The sequence below is a fragment of the Lissotriton vulgaris genome, chromosome 3_2, assembly GCF_964263255.1.
Source record: "Lissotriton vulgaris chromosome 3_2, aLisVul1.2, whole genome shotgun sequence".
Classification (NCBI taxonomy): domain Eukaryota; kingdom Metazoa; phylum Chordata; class Amphibia; order Caudata; family Salamandridae; genus Lissotriton; species Lissotriton vulgaris.
In genome coordinates, this window is record NC_141690.1 from 153,759,679 (window position 1) to 153,774,605 (window position 14,927).

General features: G+C 44.6%; 1 protein-coding gene across 2 annotated transcripts in view; it reads left to right on the forward strand.

The window, feature by feature from the left end:
• The first annotated feature begins 2,294 nt into the window (after positions 1-2,294).
• LOC147725449 (uncharacterized) overlaps positions 2,295-14,927 on the forward strand; it is a 250,903-nt gene continuing 238,270 nt past the window's right edge. For both annotated transcript variants that reach the window (XM_086964116.1, XM_086964117.1), the window contains exon 1: positions 2,295-2,406. In XM_086964116.1, the coding sequence (XP_086820242.1) occupies positions 2,355-2,406 (52 nt within the window). In that variant the 5' untranslated portion in view covers positions 2,295-2,354. The remainder of the gene's footprint in view (positions 2,407-14,927) is intronic.

Below are 14,927 nucleotides of genomic sequence, written 5' to 3' on the forward strand. Positions count from 1 at the left end.
CAATCCATGATCGCCTTTTCTTGTTACTGCCGGGTCACCTCTTATTTTTGGTAGGCACTGGGATATTAAGTGATTTGCCCAGAATCACAAGATGTATTTGTCTCTCTTCACTCTACCACACAATTATCTCTCCAACTTTCACAACCTACCTCTAAACTCTCTCTCTCTTACACTACCTTTCGCTAACTCTCTATCTCATTCGCTCTCTCTTCACTCTAATCTCACCTAAATATGCAAAGAACTCTAACTATCTCTTTATACCATCTCTCGCTCGCTTTCTATAAGTGGCGCTCTCGCTCACATGAGTAAAAAACAATTCCATTACAACGCTGATAGCTCTAACTCTAAAAAAATGCGAGACCTATTGCATTGCAAATGCTTGTTCTTTTTCTGAAGCCTTGGCATATCTGTCCTATGGCTGGACGTTAACCTTCATTGGAAAATGAAAACCCACATCAGAAGCCTAACTTTTTCTTCTTTGGAGACGTTGACTCGTGTGGATCTATTTTGTGCTTCTGCTTACTTTTCATGGCCAGTGCTGATTATGCACAGTTCCCGCTTCAGTGTCAGTAGCTGTCGATCTGCTCATTTTTATGCCCTTGCAGCCATTAGCATCTTCTCTTAACTGTGCGTCTTCTGAAAGAGTTTGAAATGCAACCATTGATGACTCTGAGGCGCATGGCTTCTTCATCATTGAAATCACAAAATTTACAGTGTTTGATAAGTGTGTTAAGTCTATCAACAAACTCATCCATCATTTCACCAGCCTCTTGTTGTGCTTGGTTGAAAATGTTCCTTTCGTAGTCGATATTTGGCATCTGATTGAATTTGGCTTCTAATGCTTATTTTATCTTGTGGCACAAAGTTGCATCAGTTTGTAAGACTTTCTTTAGTACTTCTTTCACTCCATCAACTGCAAGGTTTTTCAAACATTTGAAGATGTTCTTATCACCTTCTCCTTTTAGCGCATCTATGAAATCATTGAATGTTTTGATCCATGCAACCCACCTGACACCAATGTTCTGCTTCTTCGCTGTGTGAAATGACGGTGGTGGTTTCAGGAACACAGCAGCATCGTACTGTGCACTCCCATCTTTTGCCATTGCGAACACTTGCTGTTCAGACAGCATTCTTCATGCGAACCAGGACTGGCAGTCCCTCCATGCAACACCCTTGTTGCTTGAGCCTGGCCCGCTCGTCTGATTTTTGAGGTCGTATAGCTCTTCACTCACTTATGCTGGTAAGTACATTTCTGCTTTCGTACCTGGTTGCCACTGCCTGTAGTGTTTGCTTTGTTTGGATGATGGCTGTATGTTATGGCCTGGCATAGTATCTCTACTTTCTGTCTTGCCAGCGGATTTAGACTGCTCAGCATCGATGCGGGGTGCAAGGGCACACACAAGCAGTGTGCAGTACCTTTGCAAACTCTCAGGGAGATCAGCCTTGTTTCTTCGGGCAGCGTAACCCCTACTTGTTGCCAGTTGTAGCGTCTTCCCCATCCCAGGACCATGCAAATGAACACGCGATACCCAGAGATTTGTAACAGATATCTTTATTCTTCCACATATGATAACACACTTCAAGCATTGCGCCATATCTTTTATAACCCCATCTTAACACCTCCCAGCAGCTTACGTAATTCCTGTTTAGAGTCCATTCAGAGCAGCAAGGGTCCTAGCACGCATAATATCAAGACTACACTACATCTACCACATGGTGCCACTGTCTGTTCTACTTTTGAGATGAGCAAAACAACAGTGTTTATTAACTTAATATACATTAAAAGTCAATACAACCTGCCGCTCTTTATATTATTATAGATTCGGTGGACTGGAAGAGTCTGTATTGTCACACTAATAGAGTACAATGGTTACTAGTGGTTTTGGGGCTGCCACTGGCAGCGCCGACACAGGCAATGGGAGGTGCAGGCTGCAGTGGTATTTCGAGAAGGCCCTGTCACTTAATTTTTTGTACAAATTAAGGACTGATTTATAGATAGAAATTACATTATTCTTAAAAAATTAAACGCTTTTGCATCTGGTTTCCTCTTTTTTTTCTGTGTACAAACATCCAGTATATAGTTGATAATAAAACAAAGTAATGGTAAATTTTTCTCGAGTTTCTTTTACAATCTACATATTCACTAAAGTGTCACTCAGAAAGCTTTGGAAACTCTGCTTTGGTTGATGTTCACAGTGCTGTGGTCCAGTAGTTTACCAAATGCCCACGTAAAAGGGGAAGTGGCATATTTAAATGTGATACTCTCTGCCTTTCCGAGCATCTGAGTTTCCTGCCTTCGCAGACGTGCCACAGATGCTTAATGTGTGCACGAAAGGTCCTCTGATTTACTCACAATGGCAGCTTTGTCTGGACTTCTTCTTTGTATACTTTTCTTCAGTTCTTCTGGTGAGTGGCTCCATTTTCTTTTAATAATCTCTAAAGCTCTTGGAGGGCGTTCTTTGGCAACTGTGGGGCGGAATCACAAAAGTGGTACGTGCCAGAATGTATAGATATTCGCCTAGTATGTGCCGGTTGTAAATATTATTTCTGCTTAATGAAGCCCTTAGTCTCATTTTTTAATTCTGTGACTTTTCCAGATTCCCAGGTGTGCTCCTGTGTCTCTTACACCTGATACTGTAGACTGCAGACTGTCAGCATGTTAGTGGAAATGTTAATTTGTGGGCCTGACTCTCAGTTGCACTTTGTGCACACTGCAGATTCTCTGATTCAGAATGTTGGAATTAAGTGTGGTTCTAGCACCAAAAGTAGTACAACACGTACTACAAAGTGTACATTTTTGCCTATGCTTATATGGGCGGAGTTATCTGCCCTGACTGAGGAGTCTTCCCCCCCATGAAAGTATAGATTTCAGTAGTGATGTGGGAGGGACACATGGGATTGGGTGGGAAAAGGTGCAGACTTGCTACTAAAGGGCATGGGATTAAGTAAGAGTATGAGGAGTTAAGGAGTGTCAGGAAGGGGTTTAGGGAGGGGCATCACCCTCATACACAAGAGTAAGCCAGTTGCATTACTCTGGGGTTTGAGACATGTAAATAACACTTTTGTAGTAAATTTACACTATGAGCTGGTGAATAACGAAAGTAGTAAGCTTCCTACAAAGTGTAAAGTTATTCAAAAGTGTAATTTACCTTTGTGATTTCTTCACATGAAACATTTAAAATCTGCAAAAATCCATTCCCTCTATAAGCCCTGAAAAAGTGAAGGTGTCTGCTGCCCTTTCAGCCCACTTGCACCTTCTGTTTTATGTGTAGAGGATGTGGTCCGTCAGCTAAACTGCCGACTTTGGTGCTGGAAACCAGGGTTCGAGTCTCGGGGTCGCGTCCACATCCTGTGATTCTGGGCAAATCACTTATGCCCACATGCATCAAACTCCCGTTTTGCGATTCCAAATTTGCGATTTTTACCGAATCGCAAATAAGGAATCGCAAAACGGGATGCATTATTGAAAGTGCATAATATTTGCGATTCGGTAAAAATCGCAATTTTTACCGAATCGCAAATATTATGCGAATTCCAATTTGCGATTTCGCAATTTCCATTGATTCCTATGGGCCAAAAGGCCCATAGGAATCAATGGTAATTGCAAATAAACAAATTGGAATTCGCAAAATGTTGATGCATTCCATGGGTGCAGGGGGGGGTCCAAAGGACCTGCACCCCTGAAATGTATTTTCAAATGGATGTTTCACACACGCATGTCCTAAGGACATGTGTGTCTGTAACATGACAGTGTTTAAAATGCTAATTTGAGCATTTTAAACATTTTTCGCAAATTACCACGAGGTTCAACCTCGTGGTAATTTGCACTTGCAATCTTCAAAATCGCAATTTTTTTAAGAATGATGCATTGCATTTAAGGAATTGCAAAATTGCGATTCCTTAAATGCAATCGCATTTTAGAAAATCGCAAAATTAGCGATTTTCAATAAAAACAAATGATGCATCTCAAAAAGCATTTTTGGAATCGCAAACGGCTGATTTTAAGGAATCGCACTGTTTGCGACTCCAAAAATGCTTGATGCATGTGGGCATTAATCTCCCCGTGCCTGAATGTGTAATGTAAATACGGTGCTCGTGTAAAGCGCTCCAAAACCTTCGGGTCCAGTTCGCGCTATATAAATATGCAACAAAAAAAATAAATATGTAAAATAGTGCTGCTAGGGAGAAGCATTGCCAGTGTCTGAATACCCACTAAGTTTGTTCCCAGTATTTGGAATACTAGCATTCCTGTTGGAATCTTTCGGCTAGGTGTATGCTATACATATTCACAGCATACACACAGAGGAACCCTCCAATCACACGTTGAATGTGTCTATACCTTTGACTCTGTACAGTGCTTCACTGCCTTTCAGCAACATTTGTGAGATGTAAGTGCTACATATATACTTCACATTCCCTCCTTAGTGCTCCCTAATGAAAGCAGAAAGTCTGTCCACCTTGCAGCTTTTCAGCTTTTGTAAGTGTTATCTGTGCACACAAGGGTCTGCAGAGTCCCTGATTCAGAATTTTGGAGTCCTGTGTGGTGCTGGCACTTTTTCCACACATGTCTGGCACTTACACCTGGAAATCCTAATACTCACTTCAGACTGGATTTTTTGTAAAACTAAGTAAAGTTTTAGGGTAGCTACATCTAAGGAATACAACTGTCATAAACAACCTGCAGTATTCTGGTGTTGAGTAAAAAAAAGTGGGGCTGTTCTCATTTTAGGTCTGGCCTTTGAGACAGCATAGTTGTTTTACCACACTATTGTTTTTCAAAAATATCGAACTTAATATACATACATAGAGGGGCGTTTGGTCAGGAGGCTTCATCCCTTGGCCTGTTGAATTATAATTCACATTTTACTTTCGCCTACCACAGCCCATTGTTCAAGTACACTTGAAAATGCTTTGATACTCTTCAGTTTCAAACCTCATTTAAAGTGTGTTTTTTAAATGTTATCTTTGTATATTATTTCTAAAAACGGCTACTTAGCATGCACATTGGTGATTTATTTCCTCTCTCGTTTTAAAGTTACTATTATGTCGTATTTAGGTGACATTTGACATTGTATCTGTCTGTTGTTTGAGTGCTTGAGTTTTCCTAGTCGATCACCAAAAACAATAGCTAAATGCATGGCAAAACTGACAGGCCTAGTTAAAAAAAAATAACTAGAAAAAGATCCGTATAAGTGATGTTTTTTTATTGCATACTTATGGCAACACATTTAGGTGGATATGACCTGCAAATATACAGTCTACTTTTAATGGTTTTCGTGAAATTGTTCAGCCCCAAGTGGATACCTTTACTACTTGAACAGTTAAAAGAAATGTAATGATACACTTTATTGCTGAATGAAGGTCTATGCCATCGGTGTTGCTGTGGGGCAGCTGAATGATTGTAGGAAATGTATAATGCATTGGAAAAGCAGGCAGTAGTGTGGACTGCTGTAGTGACCACCAAGACACGGTAATACGGTTAGAGGTCCGTTTTATAAAAACACCAGCAATCGCGTGATCCTTCCCTTCGCCAGCCATGAGCAACTGCCAAGGGAAGATTTACGTAGTTAGGACATTCCTTTCCAGAACCTCCTTATGTAATAAGGAGGTTCTGCATTACAACACATCTCCTTCCCTTCTACACAAACATGGAAACAAAACAGAAGAAAGAATAAAAGAAAGAATAAAAACAGCAGACCACACAAATGGCATGGCACCAGCTGTAAGGAGTTCCTAAAACGTTACACATAGGAATAGCTATAAAACAAAATAACAGACCACACCAACATGGCATGGTGCCAGCTGTAAGAAACTTGTAAAAAGTTGCACAGCAGGGTTGCAAAAACATACCCTGGAGCAGAATGAAAAGAGAACACATTCAGGTCACTAGTATGTAACATAATCCTCCAAATAGTGAGGTGTTCTATGAGTGTGGCTTGTCTACTCACTCCATGGGGAACAGTTCCAGTGTGTATCGAACCACCAGCGTCATCCTTTCCACACTCAACAGGCCCTCTCCCATCTTCTATCTCGTTGCTGACCAATTCCTCATCACTCATAAGCATGAAACCATTTAAGTTTGTACGTAAGGGTTCCATGCTAACTTCACCCTCCCACCTGTACCCAACCTATCCTTTCTGGTACAAAGACACTTTATGTTTATTCCATTTGTTAACATTGTCCAACACCACATACCTGTCACACACCTGCCTGACTCTGAATGGCTTCCAAAATGTACTCAAACCCTTTCCTACCCTTCAATGTCTTATCTTAACCAAGTCCCCAACAGACATTCTCCCTTCTTATACCACTCAGGTCCTCACTCTCTGTACCATCAGTTCTTGTGAGCCAAGCCGGGGTCATTTTGGTTCCAGTCTTTCTTCCTCACATTTTCTCAAAGGATGAAACATTGGTAACACCATGAACTTTAGTACGATGAGCCCTGACCATGTCATCTACCATAGCCTTAACATCCTTTCCACTTTAGACAGCCATAGAGATGGTACCGTTAACCAACTGGTTTGCCCTTTTTACCATGTCATTGGCCTGGGGGTTGTACAAAGCAGTGCAATGATTTTTAATGCCACAATTGTCCAGAAAGCCCTTCATCTCATGAGAAACTAGTTGAGTACCATTATCCATAATAAGCACATGAGGTAGCCCTTCCTCTAAAAATACACTCTTCAAAGTCTCCACAGTAGTTCTGGTGGTCACATCAGGAATAAACTTCACCACTAACCATTTGGAGTGCACATCCACAACAACCATAGCATTTCTCATCCCTTCTTCCGGCAAAGGCATTGGTCCAAAGAAAACTAAGCACACAGTACTCCAAGGACACCTCATCTCCTCAATATGTCCTTGGAAGGATTGTGCTTCTGTCTTAAGCCTCTTCTCACTTTCTCTGCACACTTCACAGTTCTTCACCCGAGTTGATTTGAACATCTATTCACGGCAACCAAAAATTCTCCCTCACCTGTTTTACCTAAGTGGCCCTCATGAGCCAGCTTAAAGACCCTTTCTCTCAATCCTTCCGGTGGGACAGATTTGTCCTTTCTCATAAGCACATACTAGTAACTCAAAGTGAGCTCATCCAGAATTTTTTTCAAAAGGTCTACTAGCCGGAGGCATTGTACTTTCTCTATGCCCCCTCACACCACCATTTGTCCCACATTCTGTGGAACAAGATCCCCCTCCATACACTTGCGTCACTCCTCAGCCGAGAATGAACCACCCAGGCACTCTTCCACATCACAAAACGAACCCACCACCCCATCCTCTTCCCAAGCTGAAGAACCATGCTCATCTACCTCAGACCAGTCCAACGACAAGCGTGAGAGACCATCAGCTTGGGCAGTTCGCCACCCCGGTATGTTTCAACTTGGTACTTATACTCTTGCAGCCTTGAAGCAAGCCTAGCTAGCCCCACCAGGACTCAAAACATTGACCAAAGGTTTAAGGTCTGTACGAATGCAAAAGGTGAGACCCCATAGAAAGGTCCTAAAATGCTCTGCGGGCCAGGCAGCCGCTAAAGCCTCACGCTCAATGACAGAGTAATTGCTCTCACACTCTGTCATAGCACGTGACACAAAAGTCACAGTCCACTCCGTACCTTCATGAATCTGAGAAAGAAACCCCCCTAGCCCACAAGCACTTGCATCCACAGTCAGATATGTTTTGAGTTGGGTATCAAATGGTGCAAGGATCCCCGCACCACAAATGACTTCCTTTATCACATCAAATGCTCTCTGTTGACTTTCGCCAGACAAAAAAGCACATCCCTTCCTCAGCAACACCCTCAAGTCTTAAGTTTTGCTAGCAAAGTTCTTTACAAATTTCGCATAATATTCTATCAAACCCATGAAAGATTGTAACTGATCCTTATCATGGGGAGCTGGGGCAGACCGAATAGCTTTCAGTAAATCTACTTTGGAGCGCACACCTTGCCCAGAAATGGTATGGCCAAGGTATTCAATTTCTTCCACTAGGAACTTACATTTGTGCCTCCTCATGGTTAGCCCGGCTTCCCTAAGTCTACCCAATACAGACCTCAAAATGGAGATATGTTCCTGGATGGACCCACCAAAGACGAAAATGTTGTCCTGTAAGAAGTTCACATTATCCAACCCTTGAACACTTCGGACATGATCCGCTGGAGCACACTAGCCGCTGAGGATAGCCAGAACGGCATCCTTGTGAACCTAAAAGTTCCCTACATGGTGATGAAAGCTGTCCAATTTTGTGAATCTTTATGTTATTCGATCCGGTGGTAAGCACTTTTCAAGTCAAGCTTAGAAAAGTACTTACCACCCTTGAGTAACAATGACAGCTCGATATTTGGGAGACGAAAAGTATCCGTCACCACATGTTGGTTCAAACTGCACAGATCCACACAGAACCTCAGTTTGCCATCGCTCTTCGTGGCAATAACCACAAGAGAGACCCATTCCGAAGCCCCAACAGGCTGTATGATCCGCTCCCTGAGCATGTCATCTAAGAGTTTCATTACCTCACTCCTCACTACAACCGGCACCCTCTTCAATTTATGTTTAACCAGAATAGTACCTTTTTCCAACACTATCTTGTGGACGTAGCCCTTCATTACACCCAGCCTTCCATTAAACACATCTTTCATTTATGATAACACATCTTCAGTTGTGCTTTCAGTGACTACCAACACTTGTTCTGGAGCATGGAGGTCAATTATTATATGCAGATCAAATTGATGCTCAAACCCCGAAATAGGTGACCCCTCCTCAGCCACATAGGTTTTCCCTTCATACTGTTGTGATTTGCACACAATCATAGAAGTGAAATACCCCAGAACGTCAATGCGTTCCTTTGGTAGCCCCTGGAATTTATGTCTTTGGCAGGAAGAGACATTTTCAGCCACTCTCTTCCACATTGCCTTCGGTACGATAATGTAGACTGACTGACTGACTGACTGATAATGTACAATGAACCGGAGCTCACCATGAGCTCCACTAGTCTGCCTTGAATATCAAACAAGGTTTTAGGTCTGACTTTTCTGTTCCCTTCCTCCATCTCATGCTGAACTAGCAACACCCGATCTTGGTTATCATCTTCCCATAATATGTACTCAGTGACAGCCACATATGACTTGGATGCATCTTAACACACGCAGGCATAATGTCTAAGGCGCCCACACTTCCTGCACTCCTTGTTAAATGCAAAACACCATTTTGAATCACTGGTGTGGTAATCACTCCTACAACGTGAACAACCCTTCGACCTGCTTCCTTTCTGGGATCTAGTGGCTTGCTGACACGATCCTTTAGGCACCCCTTCTTTTTCCCAACTGCAGCAACTTGGCCATCCTAATGTTCCTTCTTGCCCATGTCTGTCATACATCTCTCAGACTCCTCTACCACCTTAGCAATTGCAATGGCATCATTAAGGGATGGGGTTTTTACTGCCCACAAACTCTCTTGCATTTTCCTGTTGCTGCACTGAACAATCAGTTGATCTCTGATCATTTCATCTGTCATTTGTCCAAATTTACATTTAATTGATATTTCAGGCAGACAGGAAACAAAATCCTTTTTTGATTCCTCTGTTTTTTGTGGTCTGGTGTAGAACGTGTACTGAGATAAGACAATGTTCTCCTCTTTTGCAAATCTTCTCTCCAAGCACAGCTTTGCTTCATTGCACACATGTTCGATGGGTTGATTATTATTACCCAACATCTGAGGGTAAGTACTTAAAGAGATGATGCACCTCCTTAGCTATAGTGCCCAATAACAGTGCCTTCTTCCTCTCAGGGGTTAATTCTTGCCCATCAAGAAACACTATATATTTGTCATAAAGGTCAATCCATTTCTCCCACTGAAAAGATGGTTGACCTGGCTGCGCTAAAAGTGGCGATGGAATGACAATAGAAGATAGTGCCATCACAGATGCTGGAGCAGAATGCCGTCAAAGAAATATACAATTCTATTTCAGGACAGGAGGCTCCGATTATGCTATCTCATTTCTTTAATGAAATGCCCAGCAGCCATAGAAACAAATAAACTACAATACCCAGAAACACATGGGCAACAACCATAGAGTCAGGGGTATATAATGGCATACAGAGAGTCACTCTTCCTCTTTCTTTGCTGCTACCTCTTTCTTTGCTGCTCCGCAGCCAGTTAAGTGCTTTCATACTTTCTACTTACAATTTTGAAGTTTTGCATTGTGTTTGAATTTCGCGCTGTGCTCGCGCTTTGTGCCGCGTTCTCTTTCGCGCTTTACTGCGCTTGTAATGTGTTGATTTTCGCGCTTTAGCGCTCCGTGATTCCGTGGTGTATTTTCTTCGGCGGCGCATTTGGGTGCGTGTGCTCACCTCCTCTGACGGTCAGGCACTCTGCGCCTGCATTGTCCTTCTTGTGGAGCGGATATCAGGGTTTGTAGAGGCTCGCGCTGCCTGCACGAGCTCTTCAACTCTTCAGTGAGGCAGCCGGTGCCCCGCGCATGCGCATTGAGGCATGTCCGGCGCTCCGTGTTTACAGCCAGAACCGGAGCTTTATGACAGGACGTCCTTCGTGACTGACTCGCCCACAGCCTCACTGTTAACCCCTTGTAACGCCGGTTGGTGTGTTAAGCTTCAGGCAAGGAGAATTATCATAGGCCTAGAGTGTGTATTTTTCTACACGGCAAGCCCTCCCTCCACGTTCTATTGTCTGGTGAAGCGATTTTTTGCTGCTTCTTGGCTTGCTGTGGGGTTTTTGCACTCCCCCTGACTTTTGCCTTCAGCAAATCCTTTATTTGTCATCTGGTGGGCTGAAAATCGTTTCTGTTTAACTATGGCAGACTGTTATTATGCAGATGACAATGAGTATGATGAGGAGGCCTCTGATTCACTTGAGCAGGGCTTGGTTGAGGCATTGGATAGGGGTGTCCAGCTCTCTTTGAATAAGGCTTTTGTTCGGGTCATTACTCCTCTCAAGAGACATTTGACTAAGTATGCGCAGCAACAGGGTTGGGTCCCTGCGTCGCAGAAATATTCTACTTCCCCTGGGAATACACATGCATCAGATTTTCAACGCTTGGCAAAGTCTATGTCCACTTCTACACCCCACAAAAGAGCTGTGGAGGCCGACAGTGATGGCCATTCTCTTCTTCATCCTCAGAACATCTTTCCACCTCCTCCTAAGAAGAGGAAATGCAAAGAACACTTTGTGGATGCCCCTACTCATCCCCAAGTTCTTTCCTTTGACCCCACTGACATTATCCACCCTAATTCTACAGCTTGGCTCCCGTCCCCAGCGGTGGCGGAGTATGTGCAACAGCACATTTGGCAATCCTTTGACAAGGAGGTCCGTGCACGACTCCGTTCGGAGTGTCCTAGGTCGGATCTGGCTGACAATTTGGCAGACACACCGGAGGTAGATCCCACTATGGTCACCTATTTGCGTAAATTCGCAAAGGATCCCAAAAAAGGCCTAGATCGCTCCTGGAGATCCTGTCAGGATAAGGTCTTAGATATACTAGGCCCCCTTACTAAGATTTTAGATCTTGGGTTTATGGCTAAGGAGTCTTCGACGATGGTTGACCCGGACGAACTCATTGAGTGGGCTCAGCGTGCGATTTGCCAACTGGGCAATGCAAACTGCACACTCTCGAGTGAGAGACGTTGTTCCATTTTATTGAAACTCGACCCGAAGTTGGCGGAGCTCTCCACCTCAGAATCAGGTCCTGCTGCGCAAAGTTTGCTTTTTGGACAACCGTTTCTGAAGGAACTGACGTAATTTGTAAATACCTTCAGCGGTTTGGACAAGGCACAGGCGACACTCCGGCGAGCGTTCTGTTCGGTTTTTCAAAGGCCGGACGTGGTAGGGGGCGCTCGTTCGGCCGTGGTCAGCAACAGCAGTCCTCTCAGAGAAGCTGCCAATCCAATAGAGGGAGCCATCAGGATTCCAATTACTCCCAGAGGTCCTACTTCTACCCCTCCAGAAAGGGACGAGGCCAATACAAGAAGGGACGCTCCGGCGGTCAATCCAGTGGCTATCAAGATTCCGGAACTTCAGGTGAGCATAATTCCTGCATGCAGTGTTGTTCTGGAGGGCAGGATACGGTTTTTCCTACACAATTGGCGCTTGATCTCCAACAATGCTAGGGTGTTGGACACGGTTCAGGGATACAAGATAGAGTTTTATCAACCCCAATGTCAAACTCATCCTCCTTCTCCACTTTCCTTTTCCCAAAGAGATCAAGAGTTCATCACAGAGGAACTCAAGCCACTTCTCTTAAAAGGGGCAATTGTTCCGACAGTGCGTCATCCACGGGGGTTCGTCTGCACTGTCTTCCTTGTGGAGAAGAAGGGAGGGGGATCGAGGTTAGTTCTCAATCTGAAGGACTTCAACGGGGGAGTGGTCTATTGCCACTTCAAGATGGAGGGAATCCATCTGTTGAGAGATCTCTTGAGGGACAAGGATTGGATGGTTCGTCTGGACCTCAAGGACGCTTACTTGTCTGTCCCGATCTTCCGCCCACATCATCGTTTTCTCCAGTTTCACTGGTTGGGGACTTGGTACCAATATCAAGTTCTACCCTTCGGCCTCTCGTCAGCACCTTGGTGCTTCACGAAGCTGTTGCGGCCAGTCGTGGAGTCTCTCCGCAGTCGGGGTGTTCGGTTGATCATTTATTTGGACGCATCCTCCTTTGGCGGATTGTCCGGTCAAACTGATGTCTCATCTGGAATGGACCATCGAGCTTCTGCAGTTCCTCGGCTTTCTGGTGAATGCTCAGAAATCTGTGTTGCGTCTGACTCAGGTGATCGACTTCTTGGGTTTCAAAGTCAATTCTCTCACCTGTCAGCATCTTTTGCCCAATCAAAAGATTTGTTAAATCAAGAGGGAATTGACTTCCGTTATCTCGAAACAGACTGTGTCATTGAGATCGTTAGCATGAGTTGTCGGTCTTTTAGCCTCTTCCCTGCAGGCAATCTTCCCGGCCCCACTGCATTACAGAGCGTTGCAGCGCCTGAAGATTCGTCATCTTCAACGCGGCCTCCGTTATTCTGACCAAATTCCCATCTCGGTGGAGGCGAAATCAGAGATGCAATGGTGGCTGGATCATATGGAGGCTTGGAATGGTCGAGCCCTGTTTGGTTCCACGCCGGAGGTGGTGATAGAATCGGATGCAAGCCGCTGGGGCTGGGGAGCCCGGTGCGGTCCAGTCTCGACGGGGGGTCGGTGGTCTCCCCATGAGCTCTCACTCCACATCAATTGTCTGGAGCTATTGGCGGGATCTTTCGCGATTCGTTACCTCTCTCCCCTTCAGTCCAACTGCTGCATACTTCTCCGCATGGACAACGTGTCAGCAGTCCGATACATCAACAAACTGAGGGGAACCCGGTCCCGCTTGTTGGCGGAAATTGCCAAGGAATTTTGTCATTATTGTCTGCAACACAGGATCACGGTTATTGCAGAATACCTTCCGGGGTGCAACAATCTTGTGGCGGATTAGAACTCGAGGTATCTGAGGGATTTCAGCGATTGGAGGCTTCATCCTCGTGTGTTCCGTCTTCTCCTCCGGTCTTGGGGCCCTTGTCAGATCTATCTCTTTGCATCCCGTCTCAACGCCCAACTCCTGCGTTTCTTCAGTTGGAGGCCGGATCCGGCGGCCCTAGCCACATATGCCTTTCTCCAACCGTGGCCGACTACTCTGTGTTATGCCTTTCCCCCATTCATGATGATTCCCAGGGTTCTGGCTTACATGAAACGGTATCAGTCGGAATTGATTTTGATCGCTCCTCTGTGGAGGGCTCAGGCATGGTTCCCAGTTCTCCTGGAAATGGCTTGTGCAGTGCCGTTCCTTCTTCCCCAGAAGTGGAATCTCCTGCTAGATCTGCTTCAGAATCCGCATCCCCTGATTCAGTCAGGCTCTCTCCTTCTTATAGCGTGGCGAATTTCGGGGAACGCTGCTCGGTCCCAGGCTTTTCTGCGGATGCTTCCAAATTCATCAGTGACGCCTGGTCTCCTGGTACCCACAAACGATACAGGGACTCCTGGAAGTGTTGAAGTGACTGGTGTGTTCAACGGCAAGTTGATCCAACATCGGCTGATGTTTCTGTGATGGTCAATTTTTTGGCCTCGCTGGCTTCCTCTGGCTTGGCGTATCGTACGGTGAACAACTTCCGTTCGGCTATTTCTGCTGGTCATCCCCATTTGGGCGGTGCATTGCAGGTGCGCGAGTTATAGTTAGCTGAAGTAACTACAGCGGGGGAATTTCAATGGTTTTATATGAGTGAAATGTCCAGCTAACTATAACATGTGTCAAACCTATGGTTTTTTCAGTGAATTTCATAGGTTTTGTAAATGCTATTTCCTAACTATAACATGTGTAAAACCTATGGTTTTTTCAGTGAATTTCATAGGTTTTGTAAATGCTATTTCCTAACTATAACATGTGTAAAACCTATGGTTTTTTCAGTGAATTTCATAGGTTTTGTAAATGCTATTTCCTAACTATAACGTGTTTAAAACCTATGGTTTTTTCAGTGAATTTCAAAGATTTTTTAAATGCTAATTTTTAAACTGCGATTTAGAAAAGGGGGTGGTGATGAACAGAGTGTCTGAGTTAAACAGACCACTCTTACCCAGTCCAAAGATCAGGGCTTGATCCATCACCGTTATTTATCTCACTGCCCCATCCCAGCTCAGAACCTGGCTATATGCAAATCAGTCTGTCCCTGGCCCAGTGCATCATGGGAACAGGGCAGACTAAACTACCAAGCCAATTCTTCACCAGAAAGGAGACAAGCTACCGGGGACCGGTTTCTGGCATTTCAGCCGTCTTCGGCCCGGCTTGCTTGAATCCTGATGGAGCAGTGAGAAAGGGACTCATGTCTGAGTATACCCTGCCACACCTATAGTGGCCAAAAACGATTTAGAAAAGGGGGTGGTGATGAACAGAGTGTAAAT